General features: G+C 46.7%; 1 protein-coding gene across 1 annotated transcript; it reads right to left on the reverse strand.

The window, feature by feature from the left end:
* Positions 1–2,558: 2,558 nt before the first annotated feature.
* PEX11B (peroxisomal biogenesis factor 11 beta) lies at positions 2,559–16,065 on the reverse strand. Its single transcript, XM_073322667.1, has 4 exons — positions 15,788–16,065; positions 7,430–7,545; positions 6,941–7,142; positions 2,559–5,481 (listed from the first exon to the last, which is right to left on the reverse strand). Exons 1-4 carry the CDS (start codon positions 15,841–15,843, stop codon positions 5,115–5,117), a joined length of 741 nt encoding a protein of 246 aa, XP_073178768.1. The 5' UTR covers positions 15,844–16,065; the 3' UTR covers positions 2,559–5,114.
* Positions 16,066–16,203: the final 138 nt, after the last annotated feature.

The raw sequence follows: 16,203 nt of genomic DNA on the forward strand, positions 1-16,203 counted from the left end.
AGCTACATTAAAGCTGGCAAGGGCATGCCTACTATCACTCCTCCCCTTGCAATGGGGACGTACCCTGAGTGTGCAACAGGCTAGTGTGAGGTAGATTTACATCCTGCTTGCCATGAACTAAGTATTTGTATAGCCAAACTCTTTGAACCCCCAGGAGCAAAAGCCCTCCGTAGCCCGAACCCTAGAGAAGAGCTTTTGCTCATTGAGAAATGTCTTGGTTCTAGAACTAGGGATGGACCACAGGATTGTACATAATCCTGATTTTGTAGAGTTCAGAGGTGGATCCGAACCGGCTCCTCTCTCTGTAAAAGGAGCAACTCAAAATTCTGTATCCGGTTCCACCAACTATTATAAACAGTTTCGCTCTCCCACATCCCCCATGTAACCAATGTTTAAGGAGCCAACCAGGTACTGCAGCATCCTTCTGAAGGAGCAATTTCTCTCTTGCTAAGCACCTGTAAAGCTAGCGCTTAGAACAGCTTGTTTGTTGCATCTCCTGGTATCACCCCTCCCCCCAGAACAAGCTGCCCTTTCTGACAAAAGAGCAGCAAAGCATCAGGCCTGGTCTACCCCTAAAACTTCGGTCGACCTAGCTCCATCGCTCTCAGCTGTGAAAAATGTCATGCCCTGTGCAACGCTGTTAGGTCGACCTAACCCACAGTGCAGATGCAGCTAGTTTGACAGACGAATTCTTCCATCAACCTAGCTATTGCCTCTTGGGGAGGTGGGTTACCTGCACCGATGGAAAAACCGTCAACGTAGGACGCACCTGCAGCTCCATAGCTGGGCCGCTGTAGCATGCACGTAACCTCAAGCTGACATAAAGAGCAGAGCACCAAATACATCTGAAGTGATACACGGTGTTAGATTTATATGCAGCCAGCTAACAGCTCATTAACGTTTTCTCTGCATAGTCAGCTATACAGGAGAGCAGGATAGAATTTGGGGTCAGAGTCCCCCTTGTCCATGGGGAGAACCCTTAAATGAGGTGGGGGGAGGGATAGGTTTCATTCCCACATGGCACAAAGCATAGCCAGATTACTGAGCCTTTTTGTGTTTGTTTGAAAAGGGAGATAAGCCCTGACACACGTTCATGTGAACTTGATGAGTTCCGGCGGTTAGCGCTCGCCCCCCCCGTGTCAAATCTCTCTCCGAGGTCATCTGCAGAGATGTCGATGCTACGGGAAGTCTGCAAAACAGCCTAATTAGGAATAGATTCAGGGTGATGCCCGGAGGGACGCTGGGAAGACCGGTTTGTTATTTTGCGGGCCCCTTTCACCTATCCGCCAATCGTTTTTGAACCATACCCTACTTATCTGGGGATAAAGCTCGACTGCTCTGGGTCCTGTTGACAACACATTGAGAAGACACGAACTAAAATCCAGTCAAGAGTCATACCCCTTCTCAGCTTGCCGGCCACTTGTGCTCTAACCTCATGGATATCTACCCATGACTTAAGTATTGCATCTGCCAAATGCAGTGTAGCAGCTTGGAGCTCCAGTCGTCACTGTGGCCATGACCAACACTGGTGGGACCCGGACAACGTCAGTTTCCAACCTTCTGCTCTCGACTGGTATAGATCTCCCCATGACTGGGCATGAAGGCAGGGCCACCTATCAGGACAGCTTACTTCACAAGGTCATCTTAAAGCCGCCTCAAAAATGCTGGCAAAAATCAAAATGCCCCTTTGCTGAAATAGTTGAGCTTCTCAGACAGTACATCAGACGTGACTTTTCTAAGGAACAGTGGCAACAGGTGGTGAATGCCACTCCCAGTCCAGTGCCCTACTTACTGGGTATGCTCTGCCACTGACTTGCTTTGTGAATAAGTTACTTCCCTTCTCTTTGCCTCGTTTTCCTCTCTCTAGTTCTCATGAGCTCCAGTTCAGTGGCCAATCTGCTGGACCATACCGGCTTTGCAACAGAAGTGCAAAGTCTGATCATCTCTGCCAGGGGAGGACTTTTATCCATTGCTCACATAAGATCTATGAATAGCCAATGTTTTACCTTTGGAATGCACTCAGCTGTATGTATGAGGAGAGATCACTAAGACTGGGACTTTTCAAAGAGAGGACTAAGGGGGAATATGATAGAGGTCTATAAAATTATGACTGGTGTGGAGAAAGTAAACAAGGAAGTGTTATTTACTCCTCAGAACACAAGAACTAGGGATCACCAAATGAAATTAATAGGCAGCAGGTTTAAAACAAACAAAAGGAAGTACTTTTTCACACAACACACAGTCAGTCTGTGGAACTCCTTGCCAGAGGATGTTGTGAAGGCCAAGACTATAACAGGGTTCAAAAAAGAAGTAGATAAATTCATGGAGGATAGGTCCATCAAGTGCTATTAGCCAGGATGGGCAGGGATGGTGTCCCTAGCCTCTGTTTGCCAGAATCTGGGAATGGGTGACAGGGGATGGATCACTTGATGATTACCTGTTCTATTCATTCCCTCTGGGGCACCTGGCACTGGCCACTATCAGAAGACAGGATACTGGGCTAGATGGACCTTTGGTCTGGCCCAGTATGGCCATTCTTATGTCCAAACCGTGCTCCCAACTACAACCCCGCTGTAATGGCTCCAATCCTCCTTGCCCTTGTAAATTACTATGTGAATGCTGCCTCCCCCAAAATAAGCATCTGTCACAAATTAAGAGACACAAGATGACAGGAAAATAGCAGCAGCTTTGCTTTTTAATTCATTAGTTTGCAAACTGCCCTATGTTTTCTTAAACCTGAGGAAGAGCTCGGTGTAAGCACAAAAGCTTGTCTTTCACCAAAAGTTGGTCCAATAAAAGATACTACCTCTCCCACCTTGTCTCTCTTTTTAAACTATTAACAACTTAATTGTACAGTATTTACATCAAACTGACAACGTGATTGTTAGAGACACTTTGCGGCTGTCTATTGTACATTTTAAACTTCAAGGAATTTAACAATATTGCTCTAAAATGTCAAACCTTCATGTTAACCGTATAAAGAAGCTGCTGGCAGCTGGGTTTGCTAGAGGCAGAAGAGCATGTTAATAAATAGACTGAAAACAATTTAGTGAGATATTTTTACTTAGCATCACCCCCACCCATTTAACTGATTTATGTTCGCTCTACTCCCTCCTTCACCAACATTACAAAGTGTCCGGGCTACATCTAACATTATGCAATAACGCCACTTAACAGCTACGTTATTCTTATTGATATGTGATCTTCTACAGGCTCTGTACTCAGATGGAGATTAACACCTGCATACAAGGCACAGATATCCACAAAGACAACTGTACTTACATTTTACCTTGACAATTTAAAACATCTTCATTTGGCAGGCGGTGGCAGAGCTGTGACCCAACTGAAAGTCTGGAGCCCAGTTCCTCTTATAACCCCTTGCAATTTGGCTAACAAGCCATCAGTTTTCTCTTGCTATAGCTTATCATAGTTCAAGGCAGCTAAAATCAGAATTACCTGGGTGAATGAATATTTGTGTATGTACGTGCACAACCAGGGGTTTTCTTCACAAGGGCAGCAGTGATTCTGAGTCCTAATGCAGCAATAGACAGTGCTCTGGGATGCATGTAAGGAAGGGTGGGTGGATGCGGATGAGTCCTGAAGGCATGGAAGAAGAGCACTGATCGATAAGAGCATCCATGTGTACAGCCCGCGACAGGTTAAACGCAAGCGAGATCATTCTCATTACCCTACATACATAATTAACAGGGATCACCGAAGAACATAGTGGCTTTAGATATAAATGCAGTCCTTGGTCTGAGACTACCCATTGTTGGGTGATAAAAATCTCTCTGCAGCCAGATCAGCCAACAGTCTAGAGGGCTGCATTGATGTTCTGACTTTGCACAGAGAAACAGAACTTGATAGACTCCAGTAAAATGGTAATTTCAGATCAGCACGTACTTTTATTATGAAAACAATCTCAATACAGATTTCCATTCAAAGTTAGCATTGCACCATTTGTTTTCTCCTCCTCTCCAGTTTATTAAAGTACACCAAAGAAGCCATTAAAAAAACAGCTGGGTGAGCATTTGGCTAGCTGGGTGAACAGGAGGGTAGGTCTGTGTCATTCCTACTTTACAGACGGGGAAGTGAGGCACAGAGACATGAAGGTCCACAGTCATTCAGGGCACAAGAAAAAAAAAACAGAGCCAGGAGTCCTCAGTCCTGTCCCTGTGCTGAGATTACACCCCATCTTACGGTCTCTATGCATTGCTGCAAATTGGTGCGCATCATGTCAGTTTCACTTACCCGCTTTCACAGGTCACCCTGCTCCACGCCTGAACATCCCTGCGTGCTTTATAAACAATGGAAAAACAGAGCAAGGCTGAAACAAATAGGAGAGGCAGGAGGAGAGACTGAATATTGCTGTTTACCTTCGTTTTACTAGCATCAAACCTAACCTAATGTTGCTGCCAGGGCAGCAGGAAAATCCACGGTTTCCAGGCACGGCGGAGGTGTCGGAACTGGGGACGGCATCCAAAGGAAACGGCTGGGAATGCTGCAGCCTGCACTCCACCAGCACACATTAGGACATACCATGTCATCACTGTTAAGTGCCACTACTCAGCAAGCTTCCCCGGCATCTTTCAAAGTTATCTGGCATGCCTAATAAACCGGGGCTTAGCAATTCGCCTCAGGAGTCTCTAGCCATGAACTCCAGGCACTTGTTACTCACAATACTTCAAGTGTTATATTTAAAAAAGGACTTCCACGTGAAAGGTGCCAGATGGACCAGCCGCAGAGACCGAAGTCCACTCTGTATCCATAGACCAGGTAGAACATGGGCAACAGCAACAAAGGCCTCCCTACTCGCTACCTCCTGGCTTTACAGATGGGGAAACTGAGGCACGGAACTCCTGTAGGGACAAGAGGGGAGCTCAGTCTCCATGGTTCATCCAATCCCTGGCTAAGGCCGTGAATTAGTATCAATTCTGGTGACAGACCGTGAACGCTTGTTCTATCACAGGATCGAGCCCCCACCCCCAAAATTCAGTGTGTACCAGCCACTGGATGGTAGCAACCTTGGGCCCCTAACATCCTGAGCTGGCCTTGAACCAGCAACATAGAGGCAAAGGCTCCACATCTCTCTACCAACCAGCAAGTCCTCCCTATTAAGGTTTAAGTTTGAGCCAGGGGTGAACGATGGTGAGGATAGAGAGGATGGAGGAGGTAAGGCCGCACAGCCCCACAAAGCCCGGGCTGGTCTTGTACAGCCCCAGCTTGTCCAGCGGGATGAAGATATCGCAGGCATTTTTCACCACGTCCACAAGCAGAGGGGGGTTGCTCCTCAGCACGTGCACAAGAAGGTGCAGCTGGACTTTCAGCCTCAGCACCAACTGCTGGAGACTGCTGTCTGCTCGGAGCACGTGCCTGGTCTCGCTGCCCTTCGGACGCTTCCCGCATGCCTCCCGCTCCATCAGGAGCCGGATCTCATAGGCGTCCCTGCTCAGGTTCAGGATCAGCGCAAAGAAGTAATATCTGACAGGCAGAAGGGGGAAGGAGAGAGGGTTTATCAGCCAATATTTACTGTCCACTAAAGGGACAAAACTCCCACGGACTCCAACAAGAGCGGGTGACCCCCTAAGGCTATGTTACTGCAGCTGATGGGGGGGGCGACTGCAGCACATGCAGACATACCTGAGCTAGTTTTAACAGAGCTGGATCAAGGACCAATCGCCATGAAGCAGCAGCAGCAAGGGCGGTGATCGCTCGAGCACATGGCGAGCCTGTGCCGCTGCCCACGTCACCATCAGAACCTGACCTGGCTCTAGCCAAGCTACCTTGGGCCGGTGTGCACGTGCTCCAATCACACCTCCCGACGGCAGCTTGGACAGAACCGAAGCATCTTCATCAGAATATAAACGTAGAAGGACGTGTTATTCAGCGGCCGGTCTACAGGCTGAGACAACTGAGTTCTATTCCCATCTCCTAGCAGGACGTGGGACTGAAGGCTAAAGCTGTGGATTGGGTTTGACTGGAATGACCGTGGACGAATCCGTCATCTCTCTTGTGCTTTGCTTTAGCCAGCCATTGGACGGATGCAACACACCCTACCTCCTGAAAGGGGCAGGAGGCTTCATGTCTGTCAAGAGCTTTGGGATCTCTGGACAGATGCTAGGGAAGTGTTACTAGAATCCCTTCTGAGGATCAGCTGCGTGACAGGGCAGGTCACCTTATTAGAAGGCAACATGGCCAAGGCAGATTCTCCCCCCTCCCAGACATTCATGTGCACCCAGCCCAACATGTGGGGTGTTAAACTGACCTCACTGACCCTGCATGGATGTCAGAAGCAGCACGGTTCACTGCACAGGATGCAGCACCAGATCCCAGTTCTATTCCCAGCGCTGCTGTAACCTTGTTGTGTGCCTGGGACAGTGCGGGGGAAGGGTGAGCTGCTCTGTGGCTCAGTTTCCTCGCGTGTAAAAGCACGGATAATGATACTTACCCATTTCTGGGCAGCCCTGAGATCTGCAGACGCAATTTGCTGTGTTAAATATTATCACTGCTGCTAATAAAGAGCCTTGGCCATTTTTTCTTGCAAGCGTAGGGGTGCTAACTCCATTGCCTTATGCAAATTCAAAAGTAGGTCTTTATAGTCGACTAGCCACTTCCCAAGGAATTTCTATGGCTTTGCTTCAATGAGCTGCAGCCATAGAAATTGCTGCGAGCTATTGAACCGTTCCCATGGTCCACCCCAGAGGTGGCTGCAGTTCAGTGCTGGGCAAAGTGATTCCTGTATGTAAGGTTAGCCAGGTGCTTTGGGATGGAAAGTGACAGGGAGCAGGGAAAAGGGAAAAAGAGCCATGTTATTTCTGTAGCAACACCTGTAGTTAGCAAGATTTTGTCAGAAACTCTCCACCCCTGACACATGCACACGCATTTACCAGGCAGGATCATCCATTACCAGGAAAAGCAAATGGCATGAGCCCAGCCTCACCTGAAGGACCGCTGGCTCCACTTTTCCTGGTCCATGTGAGGGAGGAGACCTGACTTCCCCGCCCACAGGATGTTGTCACAGGCGAAGTACATGGCTCTGTTCAGGTTGCTGACGGTGATGCAGAAGCGCAAGACCACATCTGAGAGGTGAATGGCTCGCTTCGCCGACTCCAGGGCATCCGCTGAGTTCCCCAGCCGGAACACTGGAACATCAAGCAGCTTGAACGAAGAGTCAGCCAGACACTCCCTGCTGTTGGCACAACCTACTAAGCAAGTCACTGATGCCAAATGGGTCAGTGATCTGGGATAACTGACACATCCCTCCTGCCTTCCACGCCACGCTGTGGGGCCACCGGCCACCCCCATTGAGCATTGTGGCACAAAATTACAACCAAAGGTAATTAGCAGGGTAAGAAAAACTGAGTTTCTCTTGTTCAGAGACCCGGGAAGCCTCCCATTACATCCCCTCTGAGAAGAAGGTTTCACTTACGCTTGCGCCCCAAGCTCATGTGAGCCTCAAGCTGTTTGATCCTGTTGAGGAAATCAGCACTCGCTCCATTCTTCTGCAGTGTGTAGCCGAGCAAAGTGCAGGCATACTGAGCGGCTCTGAAAGAGACAATAGGAATGAGTCTAGGAACTGCACCTAGCGAGACAGGATTTGCCTTAATGGATCAGTCCAACAAGCCCAGCCTCCTGCCTCCACCAGTGGAAGATGAAACACGCTCTTCTTCCAACCCCGCTTGGCCATCTATGGAGTGCTGCCCATGGCAGGGAAGAGAGATTTCTTCCTGACCCCTGCAATGATCACCATACTGAAGTATGAGATTCAATTACCAATATTATTACTGGCCAGGAAATTCCTACAGCAGGGAGTTCCACAAGTTGGCCACAGGCTGCTTTAGAAAGTGGTCTGTAAAGCTTACCATTTCTACCCCATGCCCAGTGACTAACCAATGAGGAGAATAACTCGCTTCTCAGCTCTACGAAACTCTCTCTCTCTCACACACACACACACACACACACACACACACACACACACACACACACACACAGAGTCCAACTAGCTCATTTCATCTGAGGCTTGTTAGACCCTGAAGAGTTTAGGTTTAAAAATAAAAGCATAAAGGATCTGATGGCTAACTAAGTCATCCTGGGGCATTACCTCCCCCATCCCTGCCATGCAGAATGGGCATACCCTGAAATATTTAGCACTTTCCCATTGCAGCTGCACATCTTTGGATAGCATTTACACATCTTTTCAAATGACCCAACATGGGCCAGTTTCTGAACCCAGCTGATGGCACCGGTTTCAATTCTGTTAAGAAGATAGTTCCTGGAGCAAAGCAGAACTCCCTCTAGACTCAATAGCTTCCAACTTATTTTCTTTCCTAGAGGAGAGGGGTAAATTCCCTCCCCTCTCCCCTTCCTTGGTTTTCAACTTTTTCAAGTTTGGGTACCTAAGTTAGGCATCTAAATAAGACCCTGATTCAACAAGGTATTTAATGCATGGGAGTTGTTCCAGTGAAGCCAGTGTTTAAATGCCTCGCTGCATCACGTCCTAAGTGGGCTGATTTTCACTGCAGCTGAGCTCTTGCAATGCAATGATTTCCATAGCACACGTGGATTTTCAACACCTCTGGAAAGGAGGCCACTTATTTAGCGGGCTAACTAGGGATATAAAGACCTAATTTAGGAACACAGGACTAGGACCAAAAGGGACTCCTGGGTCATTGAGTCCAGTGCGTGCTATCACAGCCAACCCCCTCATCCCACCCCATTCAGAAACTGATCAAGCTCCATTTTCAAACTGCTTAGAGGTTGTTTGCCCCCACAACTCCTTCTGCGAGGCTATTCCAGAACTTTACTCTTCTGCTGGTGAGAAAGCTCATTCCCAGCCTATATTCCTGGCCAGTTTATCCCCATTTGTTCTTGTGCCGACACTGTCCTTTAGCTTAAATAGCTCTTCTTTCTTCCCGCTGTATTTAGAGAGCACAACCATATCCCCCTCTCAGCCTTGGTTTTGCTAAGCTAAAGACAAAGCCAAGCTCTTTTAGTCTTCTCTTGTAAGATTGGTTTTCCATTCTAGGGCCCAAATTACAGCTGTAACTGCTTCCCAAAGAGAGAATTATTATTATTTTTAGTCATTTCACAGTGGAACCTGGGGATCCAGATCAGGACCCCATTATGCTAGCCCCTATATTATTATTATTATTAATTATCTGTATTACCCTTACATTAACAAGCTAAACATTTTGCATGAGCATTTGCTAAACATTTCCTGGGTACTATCATGGGTACTTTAAGGCTTTTATATGTTCTTCCCCTACCCTTCTGGAAAGGGTACACAGAAATCAGAAAACAAATCATATGCCTTGACTTTTGGTATGTGGAAAAAATAGGAGATTCTTAGCAAACTTCAGAGCATGTGACTTCTTAATAAACAGCTCCCTGTTTGACCATCTGGCTTGGTATGAAATTGCAGATCTGACACTTTCATCTCAGCGTAAAGCCAAATACTTTTAACCTAACAGAGATAAAACTGTTTTTAAATTAAAAAAAAAAATCAAAGTAGGTTCTGAGACGCACTGTAGACGCTGATAAAAATCTCAGCAGACTTCTACAGATTGTCTCCTCATAAAACGTTTGGCTAGAAAACGTTACCTCCCCCAGCCTACCTTTAAAACATTACTGTCTGATCTTGAACTGCTCTTTCAAATGAATTTAGTCCTCCCAGAATGCGTCACATCGATATCCATGATTTGATCTGCTGTTTATCCCCAGAAAAGGGACAGCCTAGTCAGCTTTCTCCCGCCAACGAGCTTCAATTCCACCCTGGGCAACAGTGTCTAGTCTCCATAACCAATGCAGTCCCCAGCCTCTCTGCTGAGAAGGGGGCCCAATTAGTGCCAGTTGTGGTCATGATTTGTCACTCCTAAGATGATCCTTGGAAGAGCCCAAACCCAGCCCTGTTCAGCAGGAAGGAATGCAGCTGCAACAGGTTTAAGGGAGCAAACCTAAACTGGGTTTGGGAGAGAAAATGAGAGGATTGCACCCTCACCCCCCATCTTGTGACAATGAGGTTTTTCCTGTTCAAATCATGTAATTCCAAGGGATTGCTAAGGAAGAGGAACCAGATGAGGCTGGAGTTGGAGCGGGGGGGGGTGGGGGGGAGACAGAGCAATTGGAAACACTTCAAGCAGATAAACATCATCTGAATAAAAGCAAGCAAAGCTAGGAAAAATATGTAACATGCCTGCTGATCATGCTTGCGTTAGACAGGGAAAAGAAGTGTATGTTCATGGAGAATTCAAGGGAGGAAGACAAAACATTACGGAAGCAATTCAACATTAGATCAAACTGAAATGAATGAATGAATGTGTCTCACAAATAATGGCCCCATTTGTGAGTACAGGAACCAGGTTTGATACAAGGCGGCGCTTGAGCACCCCAACTCCCAGCAACTTAAATGCTGCGTGTCTCAGAATCTGGCCCAAACCTGCAAAGACCAAGAACCCATGTGGGTCATGGAAACAGGACATCACTCTTTGTGGAAGGGCAGGATCGAGGCATGTTTGCAGAGGGAGGAGTGACCAGTGTTGCGAACTCTCGAGATTGTTTTGCCAGCCTCACGGTTTTTGCTATTTTCCTTCAAGTTCCAGCTCCAGGAGTCTTGGAATTACGGGAGAATCTCATCTTAAAATGTAAAATAAAAAGGAAGTTTCTAGCTCTAAAGGCTCAGAAAACTAGACAGCAAATACAAAGAACCAAGTTCTCTCCCTTAAATATCATGATTTCTATGACAATTTCATAATTTTGCAGGGACCAGACTCGTCATTTTTCAGCACTGTGGTTAGCATTACTGAAGACACTTCCTACTAAGATGTAGTCTACACTTTGACTGTGAGAACACCTGCCTTAGATTATTAAAACAAGACAACAAAAGTCACTTCATGTTAGATTTCTCCACTACCCCATTCTTCCATCACACCCCCTTTATCTGCTTCTTCCACAGCTGCATCTTGTCACAACCCTTGACTGTGCTCTCTGCAGCAGGGACTGTCTTTACTTGTTTGTCTAGCACCCATCACAATGGAGCCCTGGTCTTAGAGTGGGGCATTTAAGGGCTGTGTGACACAAATAAGAAGTTTATTGGACAGTGAAACTAGTTTAACCTGTTCCACTGTGTTCCTCGTGAGCTAGCTCATTGTTCCTGTGTTGAGCACCCTATGTTGCAGCCTAGCTCAAACTGTCCAAGTTAGGAGTGGACACTTTATATACCACTGAGACCTGGTGTGGTTCAGTGGATAAAGTCCTGGGCTGGAAGCCAAAAGACCTGGGTTTTATTCCCAGCTTTTCCACTGACTCTGGGCAAACCACTTCCCGTCTCCTGCTCATTTCCCCTCCCACTCTGTGTCTTGTCTGCACGCACAACGCTTGGCACTATGGAGTCCGGATCTTGGTGGGGGCTTGTAGGTACTACTCTAAAAGAAATAAATATTACTACCACCATCACTGGAAAGTTAAGAATCCCAGCTCTCCAGAAGAATACATCACTTTTAGACCCAATGGTTCATAATATATCATACCTTTAAATCTGTCAGTGTCTCCTGAGTCTAGCAGTGATTTGTTACCCCAGCTCTGGGACCAAACAAAGCAAATCAGGAATTATTTTGGGGAAGTTCTAAGGCCTGTATTATACAGGAGGTCAGATGAAATTATAACAGTGGTCCCTTCTGGCCTTGGAAACTATGAAATCCTGAAATCGATGAAATCAGAAATTTTAGGTTCTTGAACATCTGCTTCGTGCAGGAGTAACCTGCTTCTAGAAGAAAAGGAGTACTTGTGGCACCTTAGAGACTAACCAATTTATTAGAGCATAAGCTTTCGTGAGCTACAGCTCACTTCATCAGATGCATATCGTGGAAACTGCAGCAGACTTTATATATACACAGAGAATATGAACCAATACCTCCTCCCACCCCACTGTAAATTGGTTAGTCTCTAAGGTGCCACAAGTACTCCTTTTCTTTTTGCGAATACAGACTAACACGGCTGTTACTCTGAAACCTGCTTCTAGAAGGTATTTCCAATCGCGATCATGTGGCGCTGAAAACTCTGATGTCAGATCCTGCGCATCCCAGAAGCTGCCCATTAACTTCATAGCAAAGGGACAACAAGCGTTTCAATGCCTTGGTCTTAAGGGTTTATTAGTCATTTGTTCAGAGGGGATTATCAAACTGTCTTCTGCATGGTTTTCATTCCCACCCAGCAGTCAAAACAAATAATCTTTTTAAGATACTAGTTTGCACTAGCTAATTCTTTTCTTTTAAGAGCACCTTTCTATCCACCAATCCCAAAGCACTTTACAATAAAGCATTACAACATCCTGATAGGTATTATCCCTATTTTACAAAAGGGAAAACTGAGGCACAACACAGTTAAGAAACTATACAAGAAATCACGGGTGCCAGAAATAAACCCAGGAGCCCTGGCACCCAGTCCTCAGTTCTAACTACTAGCCAACATTCCCTTATGGAGCTGTGAACAGAAATCAGGTGTCCTAATTCCCCATTCTATACTAATATTTATTAGACCACAAACACACTTTCCCCCAAAATGCCCATGCATGGCTTTTTCCTAATCTAGAGGCTTTTCTGACACAAACTGGAGTCCATCAAACTGTCTCTGTTCGATTTAGACAGAGAGGTTAGGCTTGTTTTTTCTCTTTGGTTGCCTAAGAAGTTTTCCATTGTTTATTGGGAGACTAAACTAGTCACAGAATTGGTGCTATTAATAACGTAAGAAAAGAATTTGTTTAAAACTACATAATTATCTTGACAGCAGTTCCCCTACAGGGGTCTGATCCAGCACACACTGCTTTTTCTAGTGACTAACGGGGAACTTTGTTGAGTATTTTTCAAACTGTAATAAATATTATTTATTATTTGCAATGCAGTAGCACCTAGGAGCTCCAACCATCGACATTGATCCCAGGCTGCTAGTCATGTACAAACACAGAACAAAAAGACAGACTCTGCCCCAAATGCATCATAAAGCTTCACCCTCCTTTGATTCGCCACAGAATACAAGTAAAAACAAGCTACCAAGAAAACAAATTCATAAGAAGAATCTTTTAAACGTTTCTCATTTCTGGCTGGCTGAAAAAACCTACATATGCCCAAACTTGCCTGCTCCATTGGGGAAAAAATGCTTATTAATGACCAGAATTTAAATCTAACCCCACAATGATTATGGAAACTTTTTTTTTAAAAATGGAAGCCCAGCTTTTCCAGAACATAGGGAAAAGCATGACTAGTGAATTGATTTCACAAGCAAAGAAATCCTCTATGCTGTCAACCTCTCTCTAGGCTGGGACGAGGGTTTTCAAGGGGATATGCAAGACCAATGCCGCTTCCAGGCAGGAAAACACTAGCTTCTCGCTGCTTACCTACAGGGCTTGCTATACCCCGGCCTTCTCTATTTATTGCTTAACCAGTTCATTGCAAGGTAATTCCAGCTCCACAGAAAAACAACATGACATTACAGAAGAATAGGATTTTTTGGCCTGTATAGGAGGGGAAATCTAACAGAGGTGCATTATATATAATAACTATTGCCCAGCAAAGGTATTTTGCAGGATTACAAGACCAAAGAGCCACTGAAAATTTAAAAGCAACACGTTTAAAATAGATAAACAGAAATATACATGGCATAAAAAAAGATCAACTAGTGGAACTTGATACTGTAGGGAAGTGTTTCTCAACAGAAGAGAGATGAAAGACAATCAGGGAGATGGCGAGGCACTGAAAGTGTTATTACAGTCTAAAGCAAAGCAAATCTCATTCCCCCACTCCCCTCCTCTTCAAGGCCAAATATTCTCTGTCAGCCTCTTAACACACACACACACACACATCAATTACACAGATGTAACACCGTTATCACGGATACATTTCTTACTCTTATTTTTATTGTCAATATAAAGGGATTTCAAGGGGTCGCCAGCCTGAATAGGTTTAGAAACACTCCTGTAGGTTTGGTGGTTTTGTTGCTTTTTCCCCCCACCAGACAAATAGCTTAAGTCTCTTTTTTAAAATATTAGGTGCCGATCTCAAAGATTTGTAGCTATAATAAAATTTCATCTATTGAGTCTCATTCTTCAGGGTATGAGCTAGGAGTCAAGAAGGAAAGACTTTCCCACAAGCCCAGAGGATAATCTGGCACATGACCATTCCCTGGGACATAAACCATAAGATGCCATGGGCATTGGGGAAACCAGACTTAGGCCTGGTCAACACATAGGTTGTTTACCAGTATAACTGTTGGTTAGAAGTGTAGTTTTTAACAGAAAGTTATATCAGGACAATCCCCAGAGTGGATGCAGTTACACCGTTTTAAAGGTGCCTTAGGCTAGTATAGCTTATTTCCCTTCCCATAAGCTATACTGGTGTAACTGTGCCCACGCTACAGTGGTTGTACGTGTTTACCATACTAGGACAGTTAAAGTGGTAACAACTTTTTGTGCAGATAAGCCCTTAGATGGGACTATTGGTCTGGCCAAATTCCCAAGACACCCGTTGATTATCATACAAGTTTGCCTCTGTCCTGCACAAACCTCAGCCCTGAAAATCCATGAAAATCACAAGGATTGGGGAAAGAAGGGAGAGGCCAAGCGTTCTTCTGGTGAGCCAACAAAAACAGCAAGTGATTAGGATTCCACAGGGACCGATGCCTTGTCTAGGCTAGAAAGGGTTTGTTGTATAGCTATACCGGCTAAGCTTCCTACTAGAGATATAACTTATACTGGCAAAAAAGATCATTTGCTGGTACTGTATAGCTTATACTAGTTTCCTGAATGAAGCAGGCTGTACTGACAAAGGGAACGTCTATGCAGCTTGCAACAGAGAGCTTCCCAGCCCAGATCAACAGACTCAAGCTTGAGGAGTTCACGCCAGCATCCTCAAAATTGCTGTACAGACAGCATTTTGAAGTTGCAGCTCAGGCTGGAGCATGGGCTCGGAAGCCCACCCTCACCCCTCGGGTTCAGAGCCTGGGATGCAACTAACAAAGCATGGTCTACACAACTTTTTCAGAGTGCTAGCACACAAAGGTAACCTCAAGTCTGTTGATCCAGGCTGGGGGAGGCTCGCTGCTGCAGGCTGCATAGACATACCCAAAAGGACTTTTTTGCCACTGTAACTAAATCTACACAAACAACAAGGGGTCCGGTGGCACCTTAAAGACTAACAGATTTATTTGGGCATAAGCTTTTGTGCGTAAAAATCCAGTTCTTCAGATGCATGGAGTGAAAATTACAGATGGAGGCATATGTCAGTACATAATGCCTGCAGCTGTAATTTTCACTCCATGCATCTGAAGAAGTGGGTTTTTACCCACGAAAGCTTATGCCCAAATAAATCTGTTAGTCTTTAAGGTGCCACCGGACTCCTTGCTGTTTTTGTGGATACAGACTAACAGAGCTACCCCTGGCTACTTAAATCTACACAGAGGCTTTTGCTGGCATAGCTAGTGGGTTCAGGGTGTGATTTCCCCCCACACTCCTGATACCGGTACGCCAGCAAAACTTTGACCTGCAGACCAGGTCTAACTCTCGTGGCGCATTTGCTGCAACATGTCACTGTTCTGACACTAATGTCACAATGGCATTTCACAGGGCCTGTCGATTGAATGCAGGCACCACTCCCGGGAGGATCCCACAAAGCCAGGATTCACCCCAGGGTCACCGCAATCCCTTCCCTCTGGCGCAGGTCCGACCCCGCTACTCACCGGCAACCCTTGGCTTGTTAGGCCCCAGACTTCCCCCACACATTTTGAGGGGCTGATACCGCACCTGAAAACCCGCTCCTTGGCTTGGCTCTGGGCACTGAACTGCACCCAGAAATCCATGGTGCTGGTGGCCCTCCTCCAGGCACAGCCAGGCCCGAGGTCTTCGGGGCTTCCTAGGGGAGCTCCTCTCTCCCTCCTCCCCTGGGCCTCCCGGTGCAGCTCCGCCGGGGGGGGGGGCTCTGCCTGCGGGGGGGGGGGCTCCGCCTTGGGCCTCCCGGTGCAGCTCCGCCGGGGGGGGGGCTCTGTCTGCGGGGGGGGGGGCTCCGCCTTGGGCCTCCCGGTGCAGCTCCGCCGGGGGGGGGCTCTGCCTGCCGGGGGGGGGGGGCTCCGCCTTGGGCCTCCCGGTGCAGCTCCGCCGGGGGGGGGCTCTGCCTGCCGGGGGGGGGGGGCTCCGCCTTGGGCCTCCCGGTGCAGCTCCGC

The sequence above is a fragment of the Lepidochelys kempii genome, chromosome 24 (genome assembly GCF_965140265.1).
Source record: "Lepidochelys kempii isolate rLepKem1 chromosome 24, rLepKem1.hap2, whole genome shotgun sequence".
In the NCBI taxonomy this organism is placed as follows: domain Eukaryota; kingdom Metazoa; phylum Chordata; order Testudines; family Cheloniidae; genus Lepidochelys; species Lepidochelys kempii.